The 22,011-nt window shown below is 36.9% G+C and overlaps 1 protein-coding gene across 2 annotated transcripts in view; it reads right to left on the bottom strand.

Moving 5' to 3' along the window:
- The window catches only part of CCSER1 (coiled-coil serine rich protein 1), a 1,500,652-nt gene that overhangs the window by 1,208,744 nt on the left and 269,897 nt on the right, over positions 1 to 22,011 (bottom strand). For both annotated transcript variants that reach the window (XM_053703431.1, XM_053703432.1), the window contains exon 2: positions 1,390 to 2,682. In XM_053703431.1, coding sequence (XP_053559406.1) covers positions 1,390 to 2,665 — 1,276 coding nt within the window. In that variant the 5' untranslated portion in view covers positions 2,666 to 2,682. The remainder of the gene's footprint in view (positions 1 to 1,389; positions 2,683 to 22,011) is intronic.

Genomic DNA, 22,011 nt, shown 5'->3' with positions numbered 1-22,011 from the left:
ATTACAGCCGTTAATTGTTGCATAGTAAGGAGTATTGGCGCGCTAGATGTACTAGGGGCCTCCTGAGTGGGCAAGACTCGTGTAGACGAAGGAGGGAATGATGCAGTACCATGCTTACTCCCCTCACTTGAGGAATCATCTTGGGCATCATTGTCATTATCACATAAATCACATTTATTTAAATGAATAGGAATTCTGGCTTCCCCACATTCAGAACACAGTCTATCTGGTAGTTCAGACATGTTAAACAGGCATAAACTTGATAACAAAGTACAAAAACGTTTTAAAATAAAACCGTTACTGTCACTTTAAATTTTAAACTGAACACACTTTATTACTGCAATTGCGAAAAAACATGAAGGAATTGTTCAAAATTCACCAAATTTTCACCACAGTGTCTTAAAGCCTTAAAAGTATTGCACACCAAATTTGGAAGCTTTAACCCTTAAAATAACGGAACCGGAGCCGTTTTAAACTTTAACCCCTTTACAGTCCCTGGTATCTGCTTTGCTGAGACCCAACCAAGCCCAAAGGGGAATACGATACCAAATGACGCCTTCAGAAAGTCTTTTCTAAGTATCAGAGCTCTTCTCACATGCGACTGCATGCCATGCCTCTCAAAAACAAGTGCGCCACACCGGCGCGAAAATGAGGCTCTGCTTATGCTTTGGGAAAGCCCCTAAGGAATAAGGTGTCTAATACAGTGCCTGCCGATATTATTATATCAAAATACCCAGATAAAATGATTCCTCAAGGCTAAATATGTGTTAATAATGAATCGATTTAGCCCAGAAAAAGTCTACAGTCTTAATAAGCCCTTGTGAAGCCCTTATTTACAATCGTAATAAACATGGCTTACCGGATCCCATAGGGAAAATGACAGCTTCCAGCATTACATTGTCTTGTTAGAATGTGTCATACCTCAAGCAGCAAGAGGCTGCACACTGTTCCCCCAACTGAAGTTAATTGCTCTCAACAGTCCTGTGTGGAACAGCCATGGATTTTAGTTACGGTTGCTAAAATCATTTTCCTCATACAAACAGAAATCTTCATCTCTTTTCTGTTTCTGAGTAAATAGTACATACCAGCACTATTTCAAAATAACAAACTCTTGATTGAATAATAAAAACTACAGTTAAACACTAAAAAACTCTAAGCCATCTCCGTGGAGATGTTGCCTGTACAACGGCAAAGAGAATGACTGGGGTAGGCGGAGCCTAGGAGGGATCATGTGACCAGCTTTGCTGGGCTCTTTGCCATTTCCTGTTGGGGAAGAGAATATCCCACAAGTAAGGATGACGCCGTGGACCGGACACACCTATGTTGGAGAAATAGTGGTTAGAGAAACTAACAGATCTTTCAAACCATGATTAAGGAAATATCCAATACCTCTAGTATAGCCATATTGCATAAAAGATGACTGAGGCTCAGATGAATAGATGCTTTTTGATTCCGAAACAGATCGATGTGATTTCAACCTTGCAGGCGTTACTTCACATTGATCTACTGCTGGTTCACATTTATTTGTAAAGTTTTCAGCAGAAAGTGAATGAAACGCTGGTGTGTGTATATGATGTTCCGCTACATCTTTTTCAATGCCGTTAACATCATTTGTGGTTAATTCAGAAATTGGTAATAACGCTTTTGATTGATATGATGTAGTGCAACTCAGAGACAGGTTCGAACCTGGCCTATCCATACTTGTCTCAAGTCTGCGGTTCCTAATAGGCGTGTCTCCACACTGGGTGGATTTTTGCTCAGATTCGCTTGATTTACCCCTTTGTGTAGCAGCCATTTTTGGAGTATAAAAAGTTTCTGAGGTAGATACAGTATGACAAAAATGTGTTGGTTGATTTATACTGTTTGGCAGGGAATCAGCTTCAGAGGTCGAATCATCCATAAAAATAAAGTCTGACGGAGTTTGGGGTGCAGTTGTATGATCCGTAGAAACAAGAGGTGAAGGTAACGAATGTTCAGTATCTTCTGTAATCTCTGCAGTAGAAGATAACACTGGCCTTACATCTGAAGATTCGTTGTCTATACACTGCTGAGAACATTGTGAATTATGTGGTAATGATGGTGATTGGCACTGAGATACTGTTTTGGAAAACCTGTAGTGGGAAGAAAAGGACCTTGGAAGTAGCTTTCTAGTGGAATGTTTAATGGAGGGCTTTCTTTGTTCCTCTACAAATCCTGAGTCATCTCCGTCATTTTTTCCTAAACAGTTTGAGAATACATACTTGGAATTTCCCTTCCTCTTTTCAAAGTCCTCAGTATGAGACCTGGTAATTTTTCTTCTACATGAACCGGGTAGACCAATAGAACTTCTTCCTTTGGCTTTACTTTGTTCTTTCAATTCTTGGTTTTGTATATTGTGAGGTGACTGAGCACCATTGGAAACAGTTGAAGTTTGGATGGTGGGTTCAAATTGCTGGTCTTTATCCTTTCTATGGCGAAAATTCAAAGATGGAGTACGAAATATACTTTTACGTTTTCCCGTACTACCTGAGCTAGAATTTGTACTAGAAGGTGAGGAACTGTGCAGGCCAACGGTATTGCTTGATGACGGTGAAGAAGGGAGAGAGTCTTGTCTTCGGCCAACACTTCTTCTAAAAATTGGTAGCCTAGAAACTAAAGTTGATCGTCTTTCTCCTAGGTCCCCCATGACAGCAAAAGTATGTTCTGTGAAAAAATAAAGAGATCAATTACCATTTATTAACTTAAGCGCACACAAAACAAAGTTACACAGAATTCTAATTTTAGTGTTGTACTCCAAGAACAAAACAAAAAAAATATAGTAACACTCCATTTGATTTGAAAAGTTACACAGAATTCAAGTTTTAGGGGCTGATTTATGAAAGTGCGAGCAGACATGATACGATGTAGCGTATCATGTCCGCCGCACATCGATAAATGCTGACAGCGTATATCATTGCACAAGCAGTTCTTGTGAACTGCTTGTGCAATGCCACCCCCTGCAGATTCGCAGCCAATCGGGGGTGTCAATCATCCCAATCATATAGAATCGGGCGGATTGATGTCCGCAGTCTCAGAGCAGACAGACAAGTTTTGGAGCAGCGGTCTTTAGACTGCTGCTTCATAACTGCTGTCCATTCCGAGCTTGACAATTCAGCCTCTTAGTGTGTACTCCAAGAACAAAACAACAACAAAAAAAGTAGTAACACCCTATCTGATTTCTCTCTGAATAAATTAGCTTTAAGTGATAAGTTCAGTTGAAAAGGACACCAACGTCTATTTTATATATGTATAGTATATATCAATAATTAATCACCGCATTACAAATTATTTGCATGCAAAACAAATGTTTTATAAGAGTTTAAAGTAAACATGCGTTTTCGTTCTTAGAGCAGTTCAAGGGTAAACACTTTGAAACGCCTCTTGAGAATGAATGTACATTGTATAATTAGTGTTATTGGTATTATAATTAATAATAATTAGTTTTTTTAAGTTATCCGTGGTAAACACGGACATAAGCTACAGGAAGGATTTGACATGTACCAAGATTTACAAGTCACTTTTCAAAATGTAGCGATCACTTTGTAAATCCTGCTGTGTCTCTTCACGTTTGTCACTCAGTCGTTCACTGTTTATCTCACAGAGCTAAAAATACAAATCTTAGAAAATAGACAGGATTTTTCCATTTTTCCTCAAAAAATGCTAAAAAAATGAAGAAACTGAACACAGATATATTCTGCTATAAAAATGCACAATCATTCTGAAACACAAATATGTGTGTGTGGTTAATATAGGACTAGGAAAAAATTATTTATATAAACCAATGCAAAAGGTAAAATGTCACTACTAGGATCTAGGAAATGATTGCTGGCTACACACATATGCCTCTAGGCTCGCCTGATGTGTTCAGCTAGGTCCCAGTAACATGTTTCTGCTCTGAAGCTCAGTTTAACATTCACCTAGATTACGAGTTGTGCGTTATGAGTCAAATAGCAGCGTTGCAGCCCATAACGCATCATTTTCCCTAACGCAGCCATTTCTTGTCGGTATAGCTGTACCGCAAGCCTTTTAGCCTGTAACGCAACGTCAGTACCGCACTTGTAAAAATTATGTTTTTTAATGGGATACCCATAGCACCGGTATTACGAGTTTTGCGTTCTGGCTAAAAAGCGAGCGTTACAGCCTAAAACAACAAGATCTGTACCGCCATCTAAAGTCAGTTATGAGTTTTACGCTACAAAACTGTAACATAAAACTCATAACTAAAGTGTTAAAAAGTACACCAACACAAATAAACTACCTATTAACTCCTAAACCGAGGCCCTCCCGCATCGCAAACACTATATTTAACTTATTAACCCCTAATCTGCCGCTTCCGACATCTCCGCCACTAATAAAATTTATTAACCCCTATTCCACCGATCCCCGATATTGCCACCACTATAATAAAGCTATTAACCCTAAACCACTGACCTCCCGCATCGCAAACACTATTTAAATATTATTAACCCCAAATCTGCCATCCGCCCGAATCGCCCCCACTATACTAAAGTTATTAAGCCCTACACCGCCACCACTATACTAAACCTATTAACCCCTAAACCGCAAGCCCCCCACAACAAAATATAATAAACTAAACTATTAAGCCCTAAACCGAAAGCCCCTCACATCGAAATAAACTAAATTAAACTATTTACCCCTAAACCTAACAACCCCCTAACTTTATATTAAAATTACAATTTCCTTATCATAAAATTAAATTAAAACTTACCTGTCAAATTAAAATAACTAAGTTTAAACTACCAATTAAACTAACATAATAATTAAACTAAAATTAAACTAACTACCAATTAAATTAAACTAAACTACACATTAAAAAAATCCTAACACTACTCTAAAAATTACAAAGTATCTAAATATAAAAACAAAAAAATACTAAGTTACAAAAAATAACAAACACTAAATTACGGAAAATAACAAACAAAATTATCCAAAATAAAAAAGAATTAAACCTAATTTAATAGCCCTATCAAAATAAAAAGCCCTCCCAAAATAAACCCCCCTCCTAGCCTACAATAAACTACCAATGGCCCTTAAAAGGCGTTGCCCCAAAGATATCAGCTCTTTTACCTGTAAAAAAAATACAAAGACCCCCCCAACAGTAAAACCCACCACCCAATCAACCTCACAAAATAAAAACCTAATTCTAAAAAAACCTAAGATACCCATTGCCCTAAAAAGGGCATTTGAATGGGCATTTAGCTCTTTTACAGCCCAGACCCTAAACTAAAAAAAAAAAAAAAAAAAACACCCAAAAAACCCTTAAAAAAGCCTAACACTAACCCCCTGGCGAGTTTTTGAAGTCCCGCTTGAACGATCTTCATCCCGGAGTTGAAGTTCTGATCCAGGCGGCGAGAAGTCTTAATCCAGGCGGCCTCTTCAATTTTAATCCCGGAGGCGCAGAGCAGGTCCATCCTGAAGACATCCAGAGCGGAGCATCCGCTTCATACGATCGCTGCCGTAAACTGAATCTTCAATGCAAGATACGTGATACAAGATGGCGTCCCTTGCATTCCTATTGGCTGAAAAAATTGAATCCACTGCTTAAATCCAATTGGCTGTTCAAATCCACCAATAGGATTTAAGCAGCTCTCGTTCTATTGGCTGATTCATCATCCAATAGAATTAGAGCTGCTTAAATCCTATTGGCTGATTTGAACAGCCAATAGGATTTTAGCAGCTCTAATTCCTATTGGCTGATTCAAATTTTTTAGCCAATAGAAATGCAATTTAAGATTCAGTGTACGGTGGCGACCGTATGAAGAGGATGTTCTGCAACAAATGTATTGAGGATGGACCCGCTCCACGCCTCTGGGATCAAGATAGAAGATGCCGCCTGGATGAAGACTGAAGAGACCGCCTGGATGAAGACTTCTTGCCGCTTGGATCAGGACTTCGCTGCCGGGATGAAGATTGAAGAGGCCGCCTGGATGAAGACTTTTCGCCGCCTGGATCAGGACTTCAACTCTGGGATGAAGATCGTTCAAGCGGGACTTCAAAAACTGTAAGTGGGGGGTTAGTGTTAGCTTTTTTTAAGGTTTTTTTAGGTGGGTTTTATTTGTAGATTAGGGTTTGGGCAGTAAAAGAGCTAAATGTCCTTTGAAGGGCAATGCCCATCCAAATGCCCTTTTCAGGGCAATGGGTAGCTTAGGTTTTTTTAGATAGTTTTTTTTATTTATTTTGTGGGTTTGGCGGTGGGGGGTGGGGGTTTGTAATGTTAGTGGGGGTTTGTAATTTTTCTTTCATAAACAGAGCTGATTTCTTTAGGGCAATGCCATGCAAAAGGCCCTTTTAAGGGCCATTGGTAGTTTTTTCTAGATTAGGTTTTTTATTTTGAGGTGTTTTTTTTTTATGGGTATTAGAATAGGAATAATTTTTATTATTTTGGATAATTTGTTTCTTATTTTGTGTAATGTATATTTTTTTTTTAGCAAAAGAGCTGTTTATTGTTAGGGGGTGTTTGTAAAAAATTTTTTTAGCAAAAGAGCTGTTTGACTTAGGGCAATGCCATACAAAAGGCCCTTTCAAGGGCCCACCAAAAGGCCCTTTTCAGGGCCCTTGGTAGTTTGTATAGTGTTAGGGGGTGTTTGTATATTTTTTTTTGGAGCAAAAGAGCTGTTTAACTCAGGGTAATGCCCTACAAAATGCCCTTTTAAGGGCCCTTGGTAGTTTATTCTAGATTAGGCTTTTTTATTTTGGGGTGTTTTTTTTTTTTAAAGGGTATAAGAATAGTAATAATCTTTATTTTTTTGGATAATTTTCTTTTCTTTCTTTTTTTTTGTAATGGTAGGTTTTTTTATTTTTTATAATGTTAGGTTTTAGTGTAAGACAGGTTAGGTTTTATTTCACAGGTAATTTTGTATTTATTTTAACTAGGTAGTTATTACCTATTTACTAACTAGTCCACCTAGTTAAAATAAATACAAACTTACCTGTGAAATAAAAATAAAACCTAAGCTAGCTACAATGTAACTATTATATTGTAGCTTGCTTAGGTTTTATTTCACAGGTAAATATGTATTTGTTTTAAAAAGGTATTATTTTAGTTAATAATTGTAAATTTAATTTAGATCTAATTTCATTATGTTAAAGTTAGGGGGTGTTAGGGATAGGTTTAGGATTAGGGTTACTTTAGGGTTAGGTTTAGGGGTTAATATAGTTTAATTTAGTTTGTTACGATGTTGGGGGGCTGGCAGTTTAGGGGTTAATAGGTTTATTTAGTGGTAGTGATGTGGGAGGCCAGAGGTTTAGGGGTTAATAACTTTATTTAGTTGCGGCGATGTTGGGGAGGGCGGAATAGGGGTTAATAACTAATATAGTTGCGGCAATGTTGGGGAGGGCGAAATAGGGGTTAATAACTAATATAGTTGCGGCGTTGTTGGGGTGCGGCGGAATAGGGGTTAATAACTTTAATAAAGTGGTGGCGATATCGGGAGTGACACATTAGGGGTTAATAATTTTATTTAGGTGGTGGCAATATCGGGAGCGTCAGATTAAGGGTAAATCACTGTAGGTAGGTGTCGGCGATGTCGGGGGCAGCAGATTAGGGGTGTTTGGACGTGGGGTTTATGTTAGGGTGTTAGGTTTAAACTGTATTTTCGCAGGTGTTAAGACTTTTTTTGCTGGCTCTCACCATTGAGGTCTATGGGGAGCACGTCAAAACACCACTTGTTTTTGGTGCGGTATGGAGCTCAATATCTCCATATCACCCGTGCAAGCCGTTTTTTTTTTTTTTAATGGCAGAGCTATAGGGGGTTAAATAATGCAACTTTTGTTGCGTTCTTTACTTTCCCTATAGCGCTCAAAACTCGTAATCTAGGTGTATGTATTTAACACTTTTGCAGGGGTGAACACAGTTATTATATACATACAATAGTGCTGCTTACACATTACACTTTTATGACAACCTAATGTTTTTTTTTGCATTTTTTATTCAACTAATATTAATATATCAAGATGTGTGCAACAGTTTCATATAATTTTATGATTAAATACTTGATTACAATTACAAATTATCAGCCTGACAACTTAATTTACTTAATACTCTCACAAGATTTGTTATTTTGAACTTTCAATCTAACTTTACATTCTTAAAAAATAAATAAAATAAGTAAAGCAGTTTTTTTGTATAAACGCTATTACACCTAGAATGTATATTATTGTCAACATCTTTCTGTATATAATAAAAAAAAAAAAATCCAGGCTCTTTAGCTAAAACAGGACCTTTATTTAATCTCATAGGGGTTCACAAATACACAATTAAAAGCTACCTAATGGCTTGACATGTTGTCCCTGTATCTTTAGACATGTGGGATTAAATAAATGTTTTAGCAACTAAGGTTAAAAGGCTGGAAATTGTTTTCAATATATGCTGTTTGATGGAAGTGGTGTTTCTTTAATTCTGTGCCTAAGAAGAGCTGTGGGTGCTGTCTCATATTTATAAATTTGCAATTTCTTTATGTGCCAAAAATGATATTGTCAAAAGACAAGATTGTAAGCTCTTCTTAAACGGACAGTATACACCAATTTTCATATAACTGCATGTAATAGACACTACTATAAATAATAATATGCACAGATACCGATATAAAAATCCAGTATAAAACTGTTTAAAAACTTACTTAGAAGCTTCCAATTTAGCTCTGGTTAAAAGGTTACTGGAAAAGTAATTTTCCAGCCTCCAGTAAAATTTAAAAGACCTTTATTGTTTCCTTGCAGGGTCCATCATACAAACAACGTTTCAAACCATAACTTGGTTCTTAATCATGTCTCATGATTAAGAACCAAGTTATGGTTTGAAACGTTGTTTGTATGATGGACCCTGCAAGAAAACAATAAAGGTCTATTAAATTTTACTGGAGGCTGGAAAATTACTTTTTTGGATTTGATATTGGGGTTTGGCTAACCCTTTCCTGTGCCCCAGACAGAAAAAAGGTGCTGTCTTTCACTACTACATTAAATACTAAAAGGTTACTGGAACACCCACTGCAAGCGGGAAATAGCAGACCCCCCCCCCCCCCCGCACCTTACTTTGCATATGAAAAGACCCTTTGCACAAACAGAAGCAAGCTGGAGTAGGTATACGTCGGTATTCTCCTAAAGCTTTGGGGCTTGGTTAAGAGTCTGAAAATCAGAGCAATGTTATTTAAAAATAATCAAAACTATACATTTAAAAAAACAACTGTATGGGCTATATAAATGGATCATCTACAAAACATTTATGCAAAAGTAAAATCTAGTGTATAATGTCCATTTAACAGGGTCCTCCATTTCCTGGAAGTAATCTGTCTTAAATAGTTTTGTTTAGTCTGTTATATTTAGTTATATTCTTTTTTTACCATGAATCAGCAACACTGTATACCCTTCTAATGTACACAGCACTACATAATTTAACAGAGCTTTACAAATAAATGATGAGAGTCTGGATGGGTTTCGAGAGTTGCTCAGGAAATCCCTTATAACTGGCACACTGCAGGCCAGACCTCACAACCTTTCATAACTGAGAAAAAAAGAAGTCAGTTCTGTGTTGACATTCAAAAGTTGACAAGTACCAGCTGCACTTCTCTATACTTCTGTATTTATACACTACATTTGAAGAAATGGCTTCAACCATCATTAATAAGTGGTGGTTTAAAAATAAAATAAAAATAAGGTACAGATTCATCTGCTACAAGTTTATTATTAGTGCTTTTGTAACTGTGTATGAAATATGTAACCAATGAGTAAACAAAATAATGACAAATTTGTACAATCATTTTGTTTAAGAAAGTTGGATTGTACATTTAATTAACTTAATGTACTTGGTTCATTAAGTGAATGTTATGTTTTTGAAGGTAGTTTGATTTACTAAGTCTGAAAATAGAATAAAACATATTTCATGGTCAATATCAAAGAACAAGTACATCAAAGAATACTGATAATAAGATAAAAATGAAAACTATCTTGTAATACAAGTTGCTTCTAAACTACAAATATTTTCATTGTCTATTGATTTCTTCATTTATGAAATATTCAGTATCTAATAGAAAGATGCATTTTCAAATGTATGCACCATTTTAAAGGGACATGAAAGTAAAAATTAAATACAGCATGCAATTTTAACCCCTTGCACCATATGGACTTAGGTATTATGTCACACAGTACATTGCCCCGTACCAAAGTCCAACACTGTGGCGTATGTTGCGGTCCCTGCTTTCTGCTTAAACAGTGGGATTGCAGCTGGGGGCAGAAGACATCTGCCTTAATATATTAAGGGAGCACTGATCGTGCTCCCTTAACATATGAAGCCAGATCATTACAGAAAGTGGTGGTGGGAATGGTGGAAGGGAAGGAGGGAGGCTTGTGGTTGGCCCAGCAGAGGAGGGAGGTGCAGGGTTCCCTACGCTACTAAAAATTATTTTGGAGGGAGTGATGGGGCCCTACATTACAGAAAAAGATTGGCCGGAGGGGGTATGGAGGACCCTACACTACAGAAAAAGGTGATCTTGGAAGGGTATGAAGGTCCCCTACATTACAGAAAAAAAATATTTAACAAATATAAAAAATAAAATAATAAGTATTATTTGTTACCGGCAGACTATCTGCCAGTAACAAAGATGATGGAGAGGGTTAAAGAGCTGTTTGAGAGAGGTATCAAGAAGGTGAGTGGGAGAGGAGGGATCCCTACAATACAGATTAAAAAATAATTTTTCACATAATAAATAAATTAAATCCATAAACTGCATATAGACAGGTGGCCAGTGGGGGGAGGGTAAAGAGTTTTTTGGGAGGGATTAGGAAGGGATCAGGGGGGTGGTAGGTGTAAGGTGGGAGGATAATCCTTACACTAGAACAATTGTTAGCCTTACAAGCTTCCTGATTAATTTGCATACGAAGAGAGAAGCGCTCTACCAGGAACGAACAACAGCTCATCAGCTGTTCTATGGCGATTTACCACCCGGAAGCAGCCTCTTTTAAACCAGTGTGCCTTTCACAGAGGAAAGTGTGGTGTGCAGCTGCAATAAGCGGCTTTCTTTTTGCCAAAACCAATGGCAAAGACATGCATGTCTGCTGTTTCTGAATAAAGGGGATCCCAGATTAGCTTTTACAAACATTTGTCTTATGATTGCAGTAGTTGTGTGTAAATAATTTCAGTGAAAAACCCAAACTTTGTAAAAAAAAATTAAAAAAAAATTATATGACCAATACTGACATCAAATATACAACAATGAGCCTAGATCAATACCTTGGGTTGTCTACTTTAAATATATATACAGTTTTCATAAATCTTCAGTATTTTGGGCAATATTTTCTCTAAAATTCCTGGTAGCGAAGAGGTTAAATAATGTACTTCCATTAAGTTCTCTTGATATCCTTTGTTTAAAAGCATACCTAGGTATGCTCAGGAGCAGCAATGCACTACTGGTATTTAATTGATGATTAGAGGCTACACACTTATGCCGCTTCTTATTGGTTCACAAGATGTGCTTAGTTAGCTCCCACCAGTGCATATATTTTCACAGACAGAAAAAAAAGTTTATGTTTGTTGTTATTTAATGCATTTGTTTACAAAAAATCTATTTGTCCACTATTTCCTATGTGTAACGTTTTCAGGGACCTGGACAGCAGCTTAAACTTAAATAAAGTTAATGCAGTAGCTAACAGCCTTACAAAAATGTGTGTATACATTTCACTAATAGGTTGTTACAAAAATAATAGATATAGCTTGTTACAGCACATATAAGTGGAACTTTAGAGTCACTGATCTCACAGACAAAAACAGCAGCAAAACAACAAAACAAGAAAAAAACAACAGACTGTCCCCTAAGTGTCAGCTAAATGTTAAGGGCCTCCTATGCCTCTATTCATTACAAATTTGCACAAAAAAGAAGTAGCACTGGGGTGTTAAATTATGGGGGTCTGTTCAACCAAGGGAATAAAATAACTGCTCAGTTTTGAAGAATATATATGTGGGAACAAGGGTGGGGCCAAAGGTTGAGCTTTTAGGGGGCCTACCACCTGTGCCCATTCACCTATAGGTTGTCTCGTTTTTTATGGAGCACAAATGGCAGCCCTGCAGCCCTATTTTATAATAATAATATATAATTGAATATATTGACTGGATGGACTCAGGAAGGTGCTGTGTGTGCCTCACTGTCTCTGTCTGGACTACAGTCTTACTCTACCATGCTAGGGGCAGTGACATCAGTTATTACTTATTAGTTTTTAATGGCAGACCAATTTTTTTTAAAATATGATAATTTACTGAGTACATGTGAAGCCACACCCACAAACCACCCCCCCCCCCCACTCCTTTTTAAAAAGTATCCAGGAATCGGCTGGGCTACAGGAGAAAATCACTGTTCCCTCTAAGATCACATTTTGTGAGTGGCCCAGCAGTGAAAAAGCTAATAAGGGAACTAAATAAACCTTGCTGTCTGCATTGTGTAGTGTTTGCTAACTGCAGGGTGTGGTTCCCTAATTAACTGTTTCACTGCTGGGAAAAGGTCTGTGATCTGATAGGTTGAATGATTTAATCAATTCTAGAGCATGTAATTGCACACAAACATTTAAAAGCACATAAATGTTTAGGCAGACACATCTTCATACATTATGAAAAAGCCTGATGGTGGCAGTGTAATACTTTACAATATTATAACATTTTCTGTTATTTATACATGTAAGCTATCTAAAGCACAACATAATTGCATAATTTAACATGAATTGATTAAATGGTAATTTGTGCAACAAAAATTAACAAAAAAAATATATTTTTGCTAGATTTAGCTTAATATTGGCTTAGATTTTAGCTGAGTGATCAGTAAAATCAGTTGTGGTGTACCCATGAAATAGGCCGTGGGAAAAACACGAAATGAAAAGAGTTCAATATACCAACACTAAAGAATGTGCATACTGTCTAGAATACAACATAAAGGATATGTATGTATGTGACTAGTTTATGCTGTGTAGAAGAACATGGACAAATCTAGCTAGCTAATAAACATATTTGTATTGCTTACACGCAAATGATGTTTGCATTGCAATGGGAGTATAATGTGTAAATTGTCCCTCTCACGGGAGTGCACACTGACAATTATGTATAGAGAGCAGGCGAGACTGCTCTATACATCACTACAATACACAAAAAGAAAGATGAGGAGAAGGGAATAATAACACTTATTTTATGTTGTTAATATAAAATAAAATATTTGATGCTGCAAAGTCATTCCAACAAGTTTTCAGCTATTTAGAAAGACAGTGACTTCTGGAAAGAATTCATCTAGGAATGCAGGCGGAGGAGATGGGAGGGCAAGTATCATTTGCCCTGATAGCGTTTCGGCATGAAGTCCATAAGCAATAACGCACAATAACAAAGATGGTGGTGCAAATCTGTGGGGGGGTTCCACACATGTCCCCCAAGTAAACGTATAATAGTCCAAAAAAGAACAGCAGCACTCACCAATTCAGCAAATATGCAGGTTTATTGGGACACTGAAGTGAATAAAACGACAACGTTTCGGACCTCTAGTCCTTAGTCATGTCTAAGGACTAGAGTGCTGCTGTTCGTTTTTGGAATATTATATAGTTTCGGCATAAGTCATGTGACATGCTGTTGTAACAAGCACTCCAAATGCATGCTCCAATCTCTTTCAGTTATAATTATTTTGCCCAGTATTTAGGTAAAGACAGAGCATGTTTATTTGTGAGTTAATAATATTTTTCTTTGGACAGTGCAAAAGCGGGTTTAACTTTACTACAAGCTATGGTATTTATTTTTCTGTCTTTTCAGATTAAGAGGAGAGGATCCTAAAAGTGAGTCTATTAAGAAACTTTAATGTAGAAAGATTACAAGAGACAAAGGAACTTACATCTGTGACAAGATTACTTATAGGATTGTTCTCCGAGTTATTTATTTTAAAGTGACATAAAACAAGTTGGGTATAAATATAGAAAGAGGGAGCCCCAGCTATAGGCTAAAGTATCAGAATAAGTTATTCTGATACTTTAGCCTATAGCTGGTGCTCCCTCTTTCTATATTTATATTCATTTTTTTTTAGTTTTTAGGGGTCTCACTTTGGGAGCTTGTATCTGGATGTTGGCACTTTATATGCACTTTTAAATAAAACAAGTTGGGATAGAGACAAAATAATATAATATGTACTTTAATTACTTTACCTGCAAATTTATACTGCAGTGCCTCGCCATTAACCCTTTCTTTTTAGTTTCTGAATTGTAAAGCTCTAACTCCCCCCACGCAATTCCTTTTATGGCTGTATCTGTTTATTGTGCTTTTGGTAAAATGCTAAAGTGAATAGGGATTATCTGTTGGAGCATGTCTAGAAGCTGTGAACTCAGTTGAAATACAATGCCAGTATCTAAACACTGATAAGAGGGGTGGAGTTAGCTGCTCCAGGCAGCTAAGCTATGTAGTTCATTTCGCTTATTTTTGAAAATTATTTTAAAATACTTACCAGCAATTTTAAACAATTTTTTAATGCAAATTATTTTTACTTAATTAGCCCTTTAAGGATATGCACAGATCTCAACCTGTTTTATTGCACTTTAAGTAAACAATTGTAGGTATAAGGGAACTAACTAAGAATATTATTTAAATGGACATTGTACACTAGATTTTTATTGTCATAAATGTTTTGTAGATGATCTATTTATATAGCCCATCTGGGAGTGTTTTTGTAACAATGTATAGTTTTGATTATTTTTAATAACATTGTGCTGATTTTCAGACTCCTAACCAAGCTCAAAAGTATCAGATGCAGACTAAAGTCTACAGATTCCTGCTTGCTCCTGTTTGTGTAACCCGTATTTTCATATGCAGGGGAGGGGGGAGTGTCTGATCTTTCTGCTTTTCCAGCCCCTTTCACTGAGTGTCCCAGCCTGATCTCATTAACAGTGTTGAACTGGGAGCTTAAGATTTCAAAAGTTTTATATTGGATTTTTATATCAGTATCAGTACATATTCTTCTTTATAATATAATAGTGTCTATTACATGCAATTATATAAAAATTGGTGTACACTATCCCTTTAACAGTAAACCCTGCATTTCAGTACACACATACACGTGTTTAAATCTGTGACTCACAGAACAGCCACTCTGACAGAGGAAAGTCTATAGCAATAGACTGGTGTAATGCAACCAAATCAATTAGAATTGAGAAAATAGATCTGTCTCAAGCACTGAAGAGATCGAATGAGCAAATGTTCCTCTACACCGAGCACACAATGACTGATAAATTGTTACTGTACTTACAATAAGGAAAATACAACTAACAGATGACAAACTTCTCCCAAGAGCATCAGACAATTCACTGGCACAAATAAAAAAGATGAGAGATGCTTATTGTTAACTTAAGCTGAAACTGTGTACAGGTATCATTTCTTAACAATGAATAAGAAGAAAAGGGATGGAATAGGTGTATATGACATAGAGCTGTAAATATTACCTACCACTTGCAACAATGGGGATATCAGAGGCACACTAATCAGTAACAGCAAATTCAGGCTGAAAGAAGTAGACTTTACACCAGAAAAAAAGATGTGCAAACTGGAAGAGCAGGAGGCCACTTGCTAAGAGTCAGGTAAAGTGTTCACTGATGAGGAATAACTAACTGCCAATGTGAGGAATATATGGCCTAATGTAAGATATTCAGCACTTTTATACCTAGCAAGTGAGAAGTTACATCCACATGACATTCTGTGTAGCCAATGAGAAAAGACTGGGACTTACTATTTCTGGGTTGGTGTGATGGAATTTCTAATTAAAGTGGTTTACAACTGTAACCTAAGGGAGGCTTTATCATTTCCTGGATATTTATACGTAGGGACTTCTAACATATTACTAATTATGGACATCTGCAATGCTCCAACTATTAGCTCAAAGGCTGTGTAGCTGAAGAACATCACAATTACTCCCAATAAAAAGTAGCCTCAGACAACAGAATCAGACAAAAAAAAATGAACGCCAAAAGCTATATAGGAAAAAACATTTTCTACACAGCAAATTACAAATGTGGATTAAGACACTTATGCCACTATGTGCCAGTGAACATGCATAGACCTAGAGGTCCAGTCTCCTATGGATGACAATGACAGAAAATAAGCTTAAAAGGCTCCAAAGGAGCAAATTTATATATACAAAAATAACAGACTGAGGACATCTTCCATGAAATAATAGGAGGCATCTTAGAAGCAATGTATCCCATCTTCCACAATGTATGGTACACAAAGAATGCACAGAATCAATCACATAAAAAAACTCAAATAGGAAACACAAAATAACAAAATGGATATGAAACACAACATTAGTATTTTGTGATTCAGACAGAGCATACTATTTAAAGAAGTTTACAACTTACTTCTGTTATCAAATTTGCTTAGTTCCCATAATATTCTGTAATGAAGAGATACCTAGGTAGGCATCTGGAACACTACATGGCAGGAGATAGTGCTGCCATCTAGTTCTCTTGCAAATGGTTAACATTCTTGCAAGACTGCTGCCATATAGTGCTCTACAAATGAGCCGGATCCCAAGCATACGCCGCTTTTTAACAAAATATACCAAGATAATGAATAAAAATTGATAATAGAAATAAATTAGAAAATTAGTGGGAACAAAATCAGGAAGACTGCATTCATACGAATGTTTTTTTAATTTTTGTTATTATTACCGACGGTGGCAGGGGCGGACCTTCGGGGCTTCGGCGGCAGGTGCGCGATCAAGTTTAAGCAGTACAGTGAAGGTAGGTGGAGCAGGGCTTGGGGTGTATATTTAATTTTGATCCTCTGCAATGAATTTAGTTAAAACAATTAAATAAAAAGCTCAAATCTAAAAACAGCTGTGCTTTCTAACTACATGAAATAGAGTAGACCCCAATATATGGAATACAAATAACTCAGCTTTATCTCTTCTCCTTCAAATTTAAAACTGATCTATATAAGGGATTTATCCAAATTAAATGCCACAAAATTATTTACAAACCTTACAATCAAAAGCAGTATTTTTTTTTTTTGGGGGGGGGGGGGCATCGAATGACATCCTTATTATATTTTTAAGAGCTCTTAACTGGGCTGCTGGTCCTTACAATCGCTTTATTGGAAGACGTCATCCCAGCACCGCACCCCGGGCAACCCGGGTATACAGAAAACAACAAAACACCTCTGGATGTTTTGGATAACCAAATAATGGAGGACGTTTATAAAGAAATACAAGCCCTGTTTGCAGCTTTAGAAAGGAAGATGCTCAACCAATTCGAAGACCTAAATCAGTTAATTCAGCCCGACGCAGACCATGGGGCTGAACTAACAACAACAATGGAGGAGTCGGATAAGGCGGATGAATGGTGTGCACGCGCTGGGACTAAACCATTCTGTTCAACTTCTCTAAGCGGTGCCACAAACCATACACCTCCACAGATCCTGAATGCCTCCAGCCTCTTGCCTACATATGCACCGGGGGATGCGGCCGGCCCCCGGGTGGAGACAGGAGGTTATCTACAAGCTTTGGAGGGGAATTTCATTGGAGACACTGGGGGCAAGCAGAAGCCGGATCCACGCCTGGACGGCAACTCTAAAGATGCATCTATAGCCCATGGATCCCAGTCTGGCTCGTGGAACAGCCTCAGAGAAGATCAAGTCGGCACAACGATATGCTTTCATCTGTTCTGTGGATCTTACATCTAGAGGCAACTACTCATATTGAACAACAAGCAACACCCCAGGAGCCGATCCAAGCTTTGAGACACAGAATACAGACCCTTCTAGGTGACAACGCTACTGCGGTAAAGATCAAGGGACTATTTCCTACTTCCCCAGATATACTCCCAATAAACGACACCAGGCTGCTTCGGTCTCTCATGCACGCTAGAAGGGGAGTCGGGTAGCTACCATGGTCATCCCCGGAATGCTGTTCACGGGTTTGGAACACTAAATCCAGAGAATCAGCATGCTATACGCTATATGTGGACAATGACGGCTCACTGATAGACTTCATGGCTGTATTTACTGCTGTTCTGTATTTAAGAAATCGCCCACAGCCTCAGTGACTCTGTTTATTAGATTTATCATTTGCTGGCCCCATACCCTTCCATAACAGTAGACACCATGTCTGAGGGCCCTTCACTTATTCAATGCAGACGTCCCATAACACATTTACCACGCAACTTTCCTTAAATTGCCTTAGTCCTCTTGTAGTATCAAGGACCTGTGAGTCTTAGTTAACTCTATAGGGGATTCCTGTACCCCCTCCCCATTTTCTCTGTGTTTCAGAATAGTGACTCTAATATTAATATACTTCCTAATTTTAAGACCCACGTCTCAAATACCTTATACAGCCGCCCTATATTTTTCCCTCTGATTATTCGGAACACTATGGCCCTTATTAGTAAGCCCCTACACAATTTATTCATGTCACAGCCAGCTTGCATTAGACTGATTCCCATCTTGCACATACATCACTGCAGCCATAAGGAAAACTGTTGTAGCGCTATTCACAGCCTCAAAATACTGCACAGCATCCCTGCTCTGGTTATCACAACTCTTTAGAATGTCACTGTAATATAGCTAGATAACATTATGCTGATCTTCATAGTGTTTATGTGTACATCCCCAAAATGGTTGGGAACACCACCATAACTCCCTATATACTATAGCACCATTCGCTTGCTTTGTTATGATTTCTTTAAAGCTATGTAGTTTAACTGTCTACACTAATGTGATTGCTAAAGAATGGGGCTTTACTCATGCATATGTGTGTACATACCCAAATTTTGTCAGATGACTGTTCTCTATCCCCTCCACATTTCTTCAGCTCTTTAGTATACCAGAGGTCCAAGTTACGCATTAGAATAGTAGCTATATTATCCCCTACCCTTATTTGATCAGCTCTCGCCCGCTGTATCCTCCCACCCAATACCCTACTAAGTCACTCAGCTCATTATATACTCATTTCATAGTTCCTATGGAATACCATACCTACTGATTAGCAATGAGGAAAGGAGAACGCTGAGTCTCGGAGTAGATCAAAAAGTTTTATTGAAGAACAGGCTTCAAGAAAGGCATGGGTAAGCTCCTATCTGACGTGTTTCGCGCATGCATACATGCGCTTCATCAGAGATTAGCCCAAAAGGGACCTCTCATGTAATTATTAATTACAATAAGCGTTTTTTCTCATATAGTCCTTAAGAAACCTGAGCTGTAGTTCCCTTAATACAATTTCTATTACAGAAAATGAGGTTTCATCTACAAAGGCTTAACATTATTTTAGACTATCCTCCATCTTATTTTAAGTGCAACTAATTCACACACCACATCCTATTAGCTGACCACATCATAACTTGGAAACAGATTTTCTTTTTCTTCTCATCCATGCTATTGTGTTATAAAGGTTGTTTTTTGATAAACACTCCCTTATATATGTCTAAAAGTGAAGTGTCTTGGAAATGTTTAGTCCTTTAAATTTTTATTGAGGTTTTCGAAACATACATAAAGTATTTTAAAAAAAAGCAGTAATTTTATGCCTTATAAATACATTCCGTTTTTGTTCCAACCTCCCCCCCCCCCCCAAAAAAAAAGACCATTTTTAATCTAAACAGGTTGGAATGTAAGAGAAAGTTGTAACATTATTATTTTGGAGAGAGAGAGAGAGAAGAGAGAGAAGAGAGAGAGAAAGAGAGAGAGAGAGAGAGAGAGAGAGAAGAGAAGAGAAAGAGAGAGAGAGAGAGTCATGAAAAACACAATAGTATATTTGCTTTTTATTATTATCATTTATATAAAAAAGTAAAGAGGTGTTATTAAAATTTGTTTTTCTACAAAGAAGGTTAACCAATTTTTTTAAAATAATTTGAAAAAGGATTCAAATGACCTAATCTTTGCTTTCTGCAAGCACCAAGCTCACTTTTCGAAATACATGTTCTGATCCTTATGGAATAAAATGTGCAAAAAGGTGCAGAAATAAATATGTTTTCACCTTAATTTACCCATTCAAGTCTTAAAAGCAGTTGCATTAGTGTCAACGCTGATGCTTTTATCTTATGTCAGAGAATATCATGGACATCAGGGATATAAATCTGAATGATTATATTTAAAAAAATATATGTATTTTAATTATTGCAACTGTTTTGTGAAATAATGACACTGCAGTAACTGCACAAAATAAAACAGACTTAAGGGAAAGTCTACACCAGAATTTTTATTGTTTAAAAGGATAGATAACCCCTTTTTTACCCATTCCCTAGTTTTGCATAACCAACACAGTTATGTAAATACACTTTTTACCTCTGTGATTATCTTGTATCTAAGCCTCTGCAAACTTCCCCGTTATTTCAGTTCTTTTGACAGACATCCATTTTAGCCAATGAGAGCTGGCTCACTGGAACTACATGTGCGTGAGCACAGTGTTATCTATATGACACACATGAACTAACACCCTCTAGTGGTGAATAACTGTCAAAATGCCCTGAGAGAAGAGGCGGCCTTCAAGGGCTTAGAAATTAGCATATGAACCTCCTAGGTTTAGCTTTCAACTAAGAATACCAATAGAACAAAGCCAATTTGGTGATAAAAGTAAATTGTTTAAAATTGCATTCTCTATCTGAATCATGAAAGTTTATTTTGGACTAGACTGTCCATTTAAGTATCTGTTTTTTTATTTAATAAAATATTGAATTGTGTTGTCAGCCAATCAAATCAGTATTTTAAAGGAACATGAAAGTCATAATAAGGCTTCCATGAATCAGATAGAAATTGCAATAAAAAAAAAATAAAAAAAAAAATTTGAATTTACTTTTATTATTAAGTACTTTATTCTTTTGGTATCCTTTGTTAACCAGCATACCTAGTAGGATAGTGCACATGCATGTCTTGAGCATCACATAGCAGGAGCAGTGTTGCAGCATTGATAACTTGTTATTGTTTGTTGAAAATTAGTAATTTTCAAGAAAAATCATATCTAGATATGCTCAGTAGCAGGTGTGTGTCTTGAAAACTTTAAAGGTATATGAAACCAAATGTTTTTATTTCATGATTCAGATACAGCAGCAATTTTAAGCATCTTTCTAATGTACTCCTAAAAAATGATGATAGAAGTACATTAAAGTTGCTTAAAACTGCTGCTCTATCTAGGTTCATATTGTCGGGCATATCATAGCAAGTGCCTCACAAGCCTCTGACCTCACCGCATGTCACTGCCCTTATTGGGCCAGATTGCAAGTGGAGTGCAATTTAACACTTCCGCTTGAGCATTAAATCCATTAGAATAAGCTTTTTGCATGCATTGGGTTGCGCTCGTATTATGAGTTAAAAGTAAACTATTTTCGCTTGCGTGCTAACCCGACGTACCACTCGTAATCTATCCTATTGTAGTACCAATACCCTAATACATTTTTCCAAAATGTTGTCAGTTTCAAGATTTGCAAGTAACTGCAGAAAATTAGTGGGATATTTATGGACAGTGGACACACACTTTCAGACACTTTAGATCAGGAATTTAAAATGTATAATTGAGATGTATTGTGTGATCTGTGCAAAACATATTTTATGTTTTTTCCCAAAAGAGCACACTAGTCATTGAGATTGGTAAAATATACTAATATAGTAGATTTTTAACTCAGCATGGTATATATAGTATATTCTTTGGACCAACACCATAACATAATTGTACACATACATCTCGGTACTGCTTTAGTTTGTGCTCTAGCAGCTCAGTTCACATTTCCAGAAAAAAAGATTAATAACAAATTTAATAACGATATACAGTTTTCATGTCATTTAAAAATTAAATTAATCAATTTTAATTCAGAGTATTTTTTAAAATTTTACCACCACTTTTCACTGAGAGTGTAGTTTGGTATCCTTTTCGTGGACAGTGAAAAACAGACAAGAAGTCTCCCGTTTAGTAGCTCCAAAAGCATGAATAAGGGCTGTGTGTGACCAAAATGTTGCTTTTGTTTGTTGGACCCTGCACTTATGTGTAAATTAACCCT

The sequence above is a fragment of the Bombina bombina genome, chromosome 2, assembly GCF_027579735.1.
Source record: "Bombina bombina isolate aBomBom1 chromosome 2, aBomBom1.pri, whole genome shotgun sequence".
NCBI lineage: Eukaryota > Metazoa > Chordata > Amphibia > Anura > Bombinatoridae > Bombina > Bombina bombina.
Note: the sequence above shows the minus strand (reverse complement) of the source record. Positions and strands in the feature narration are given on the sequence as shown.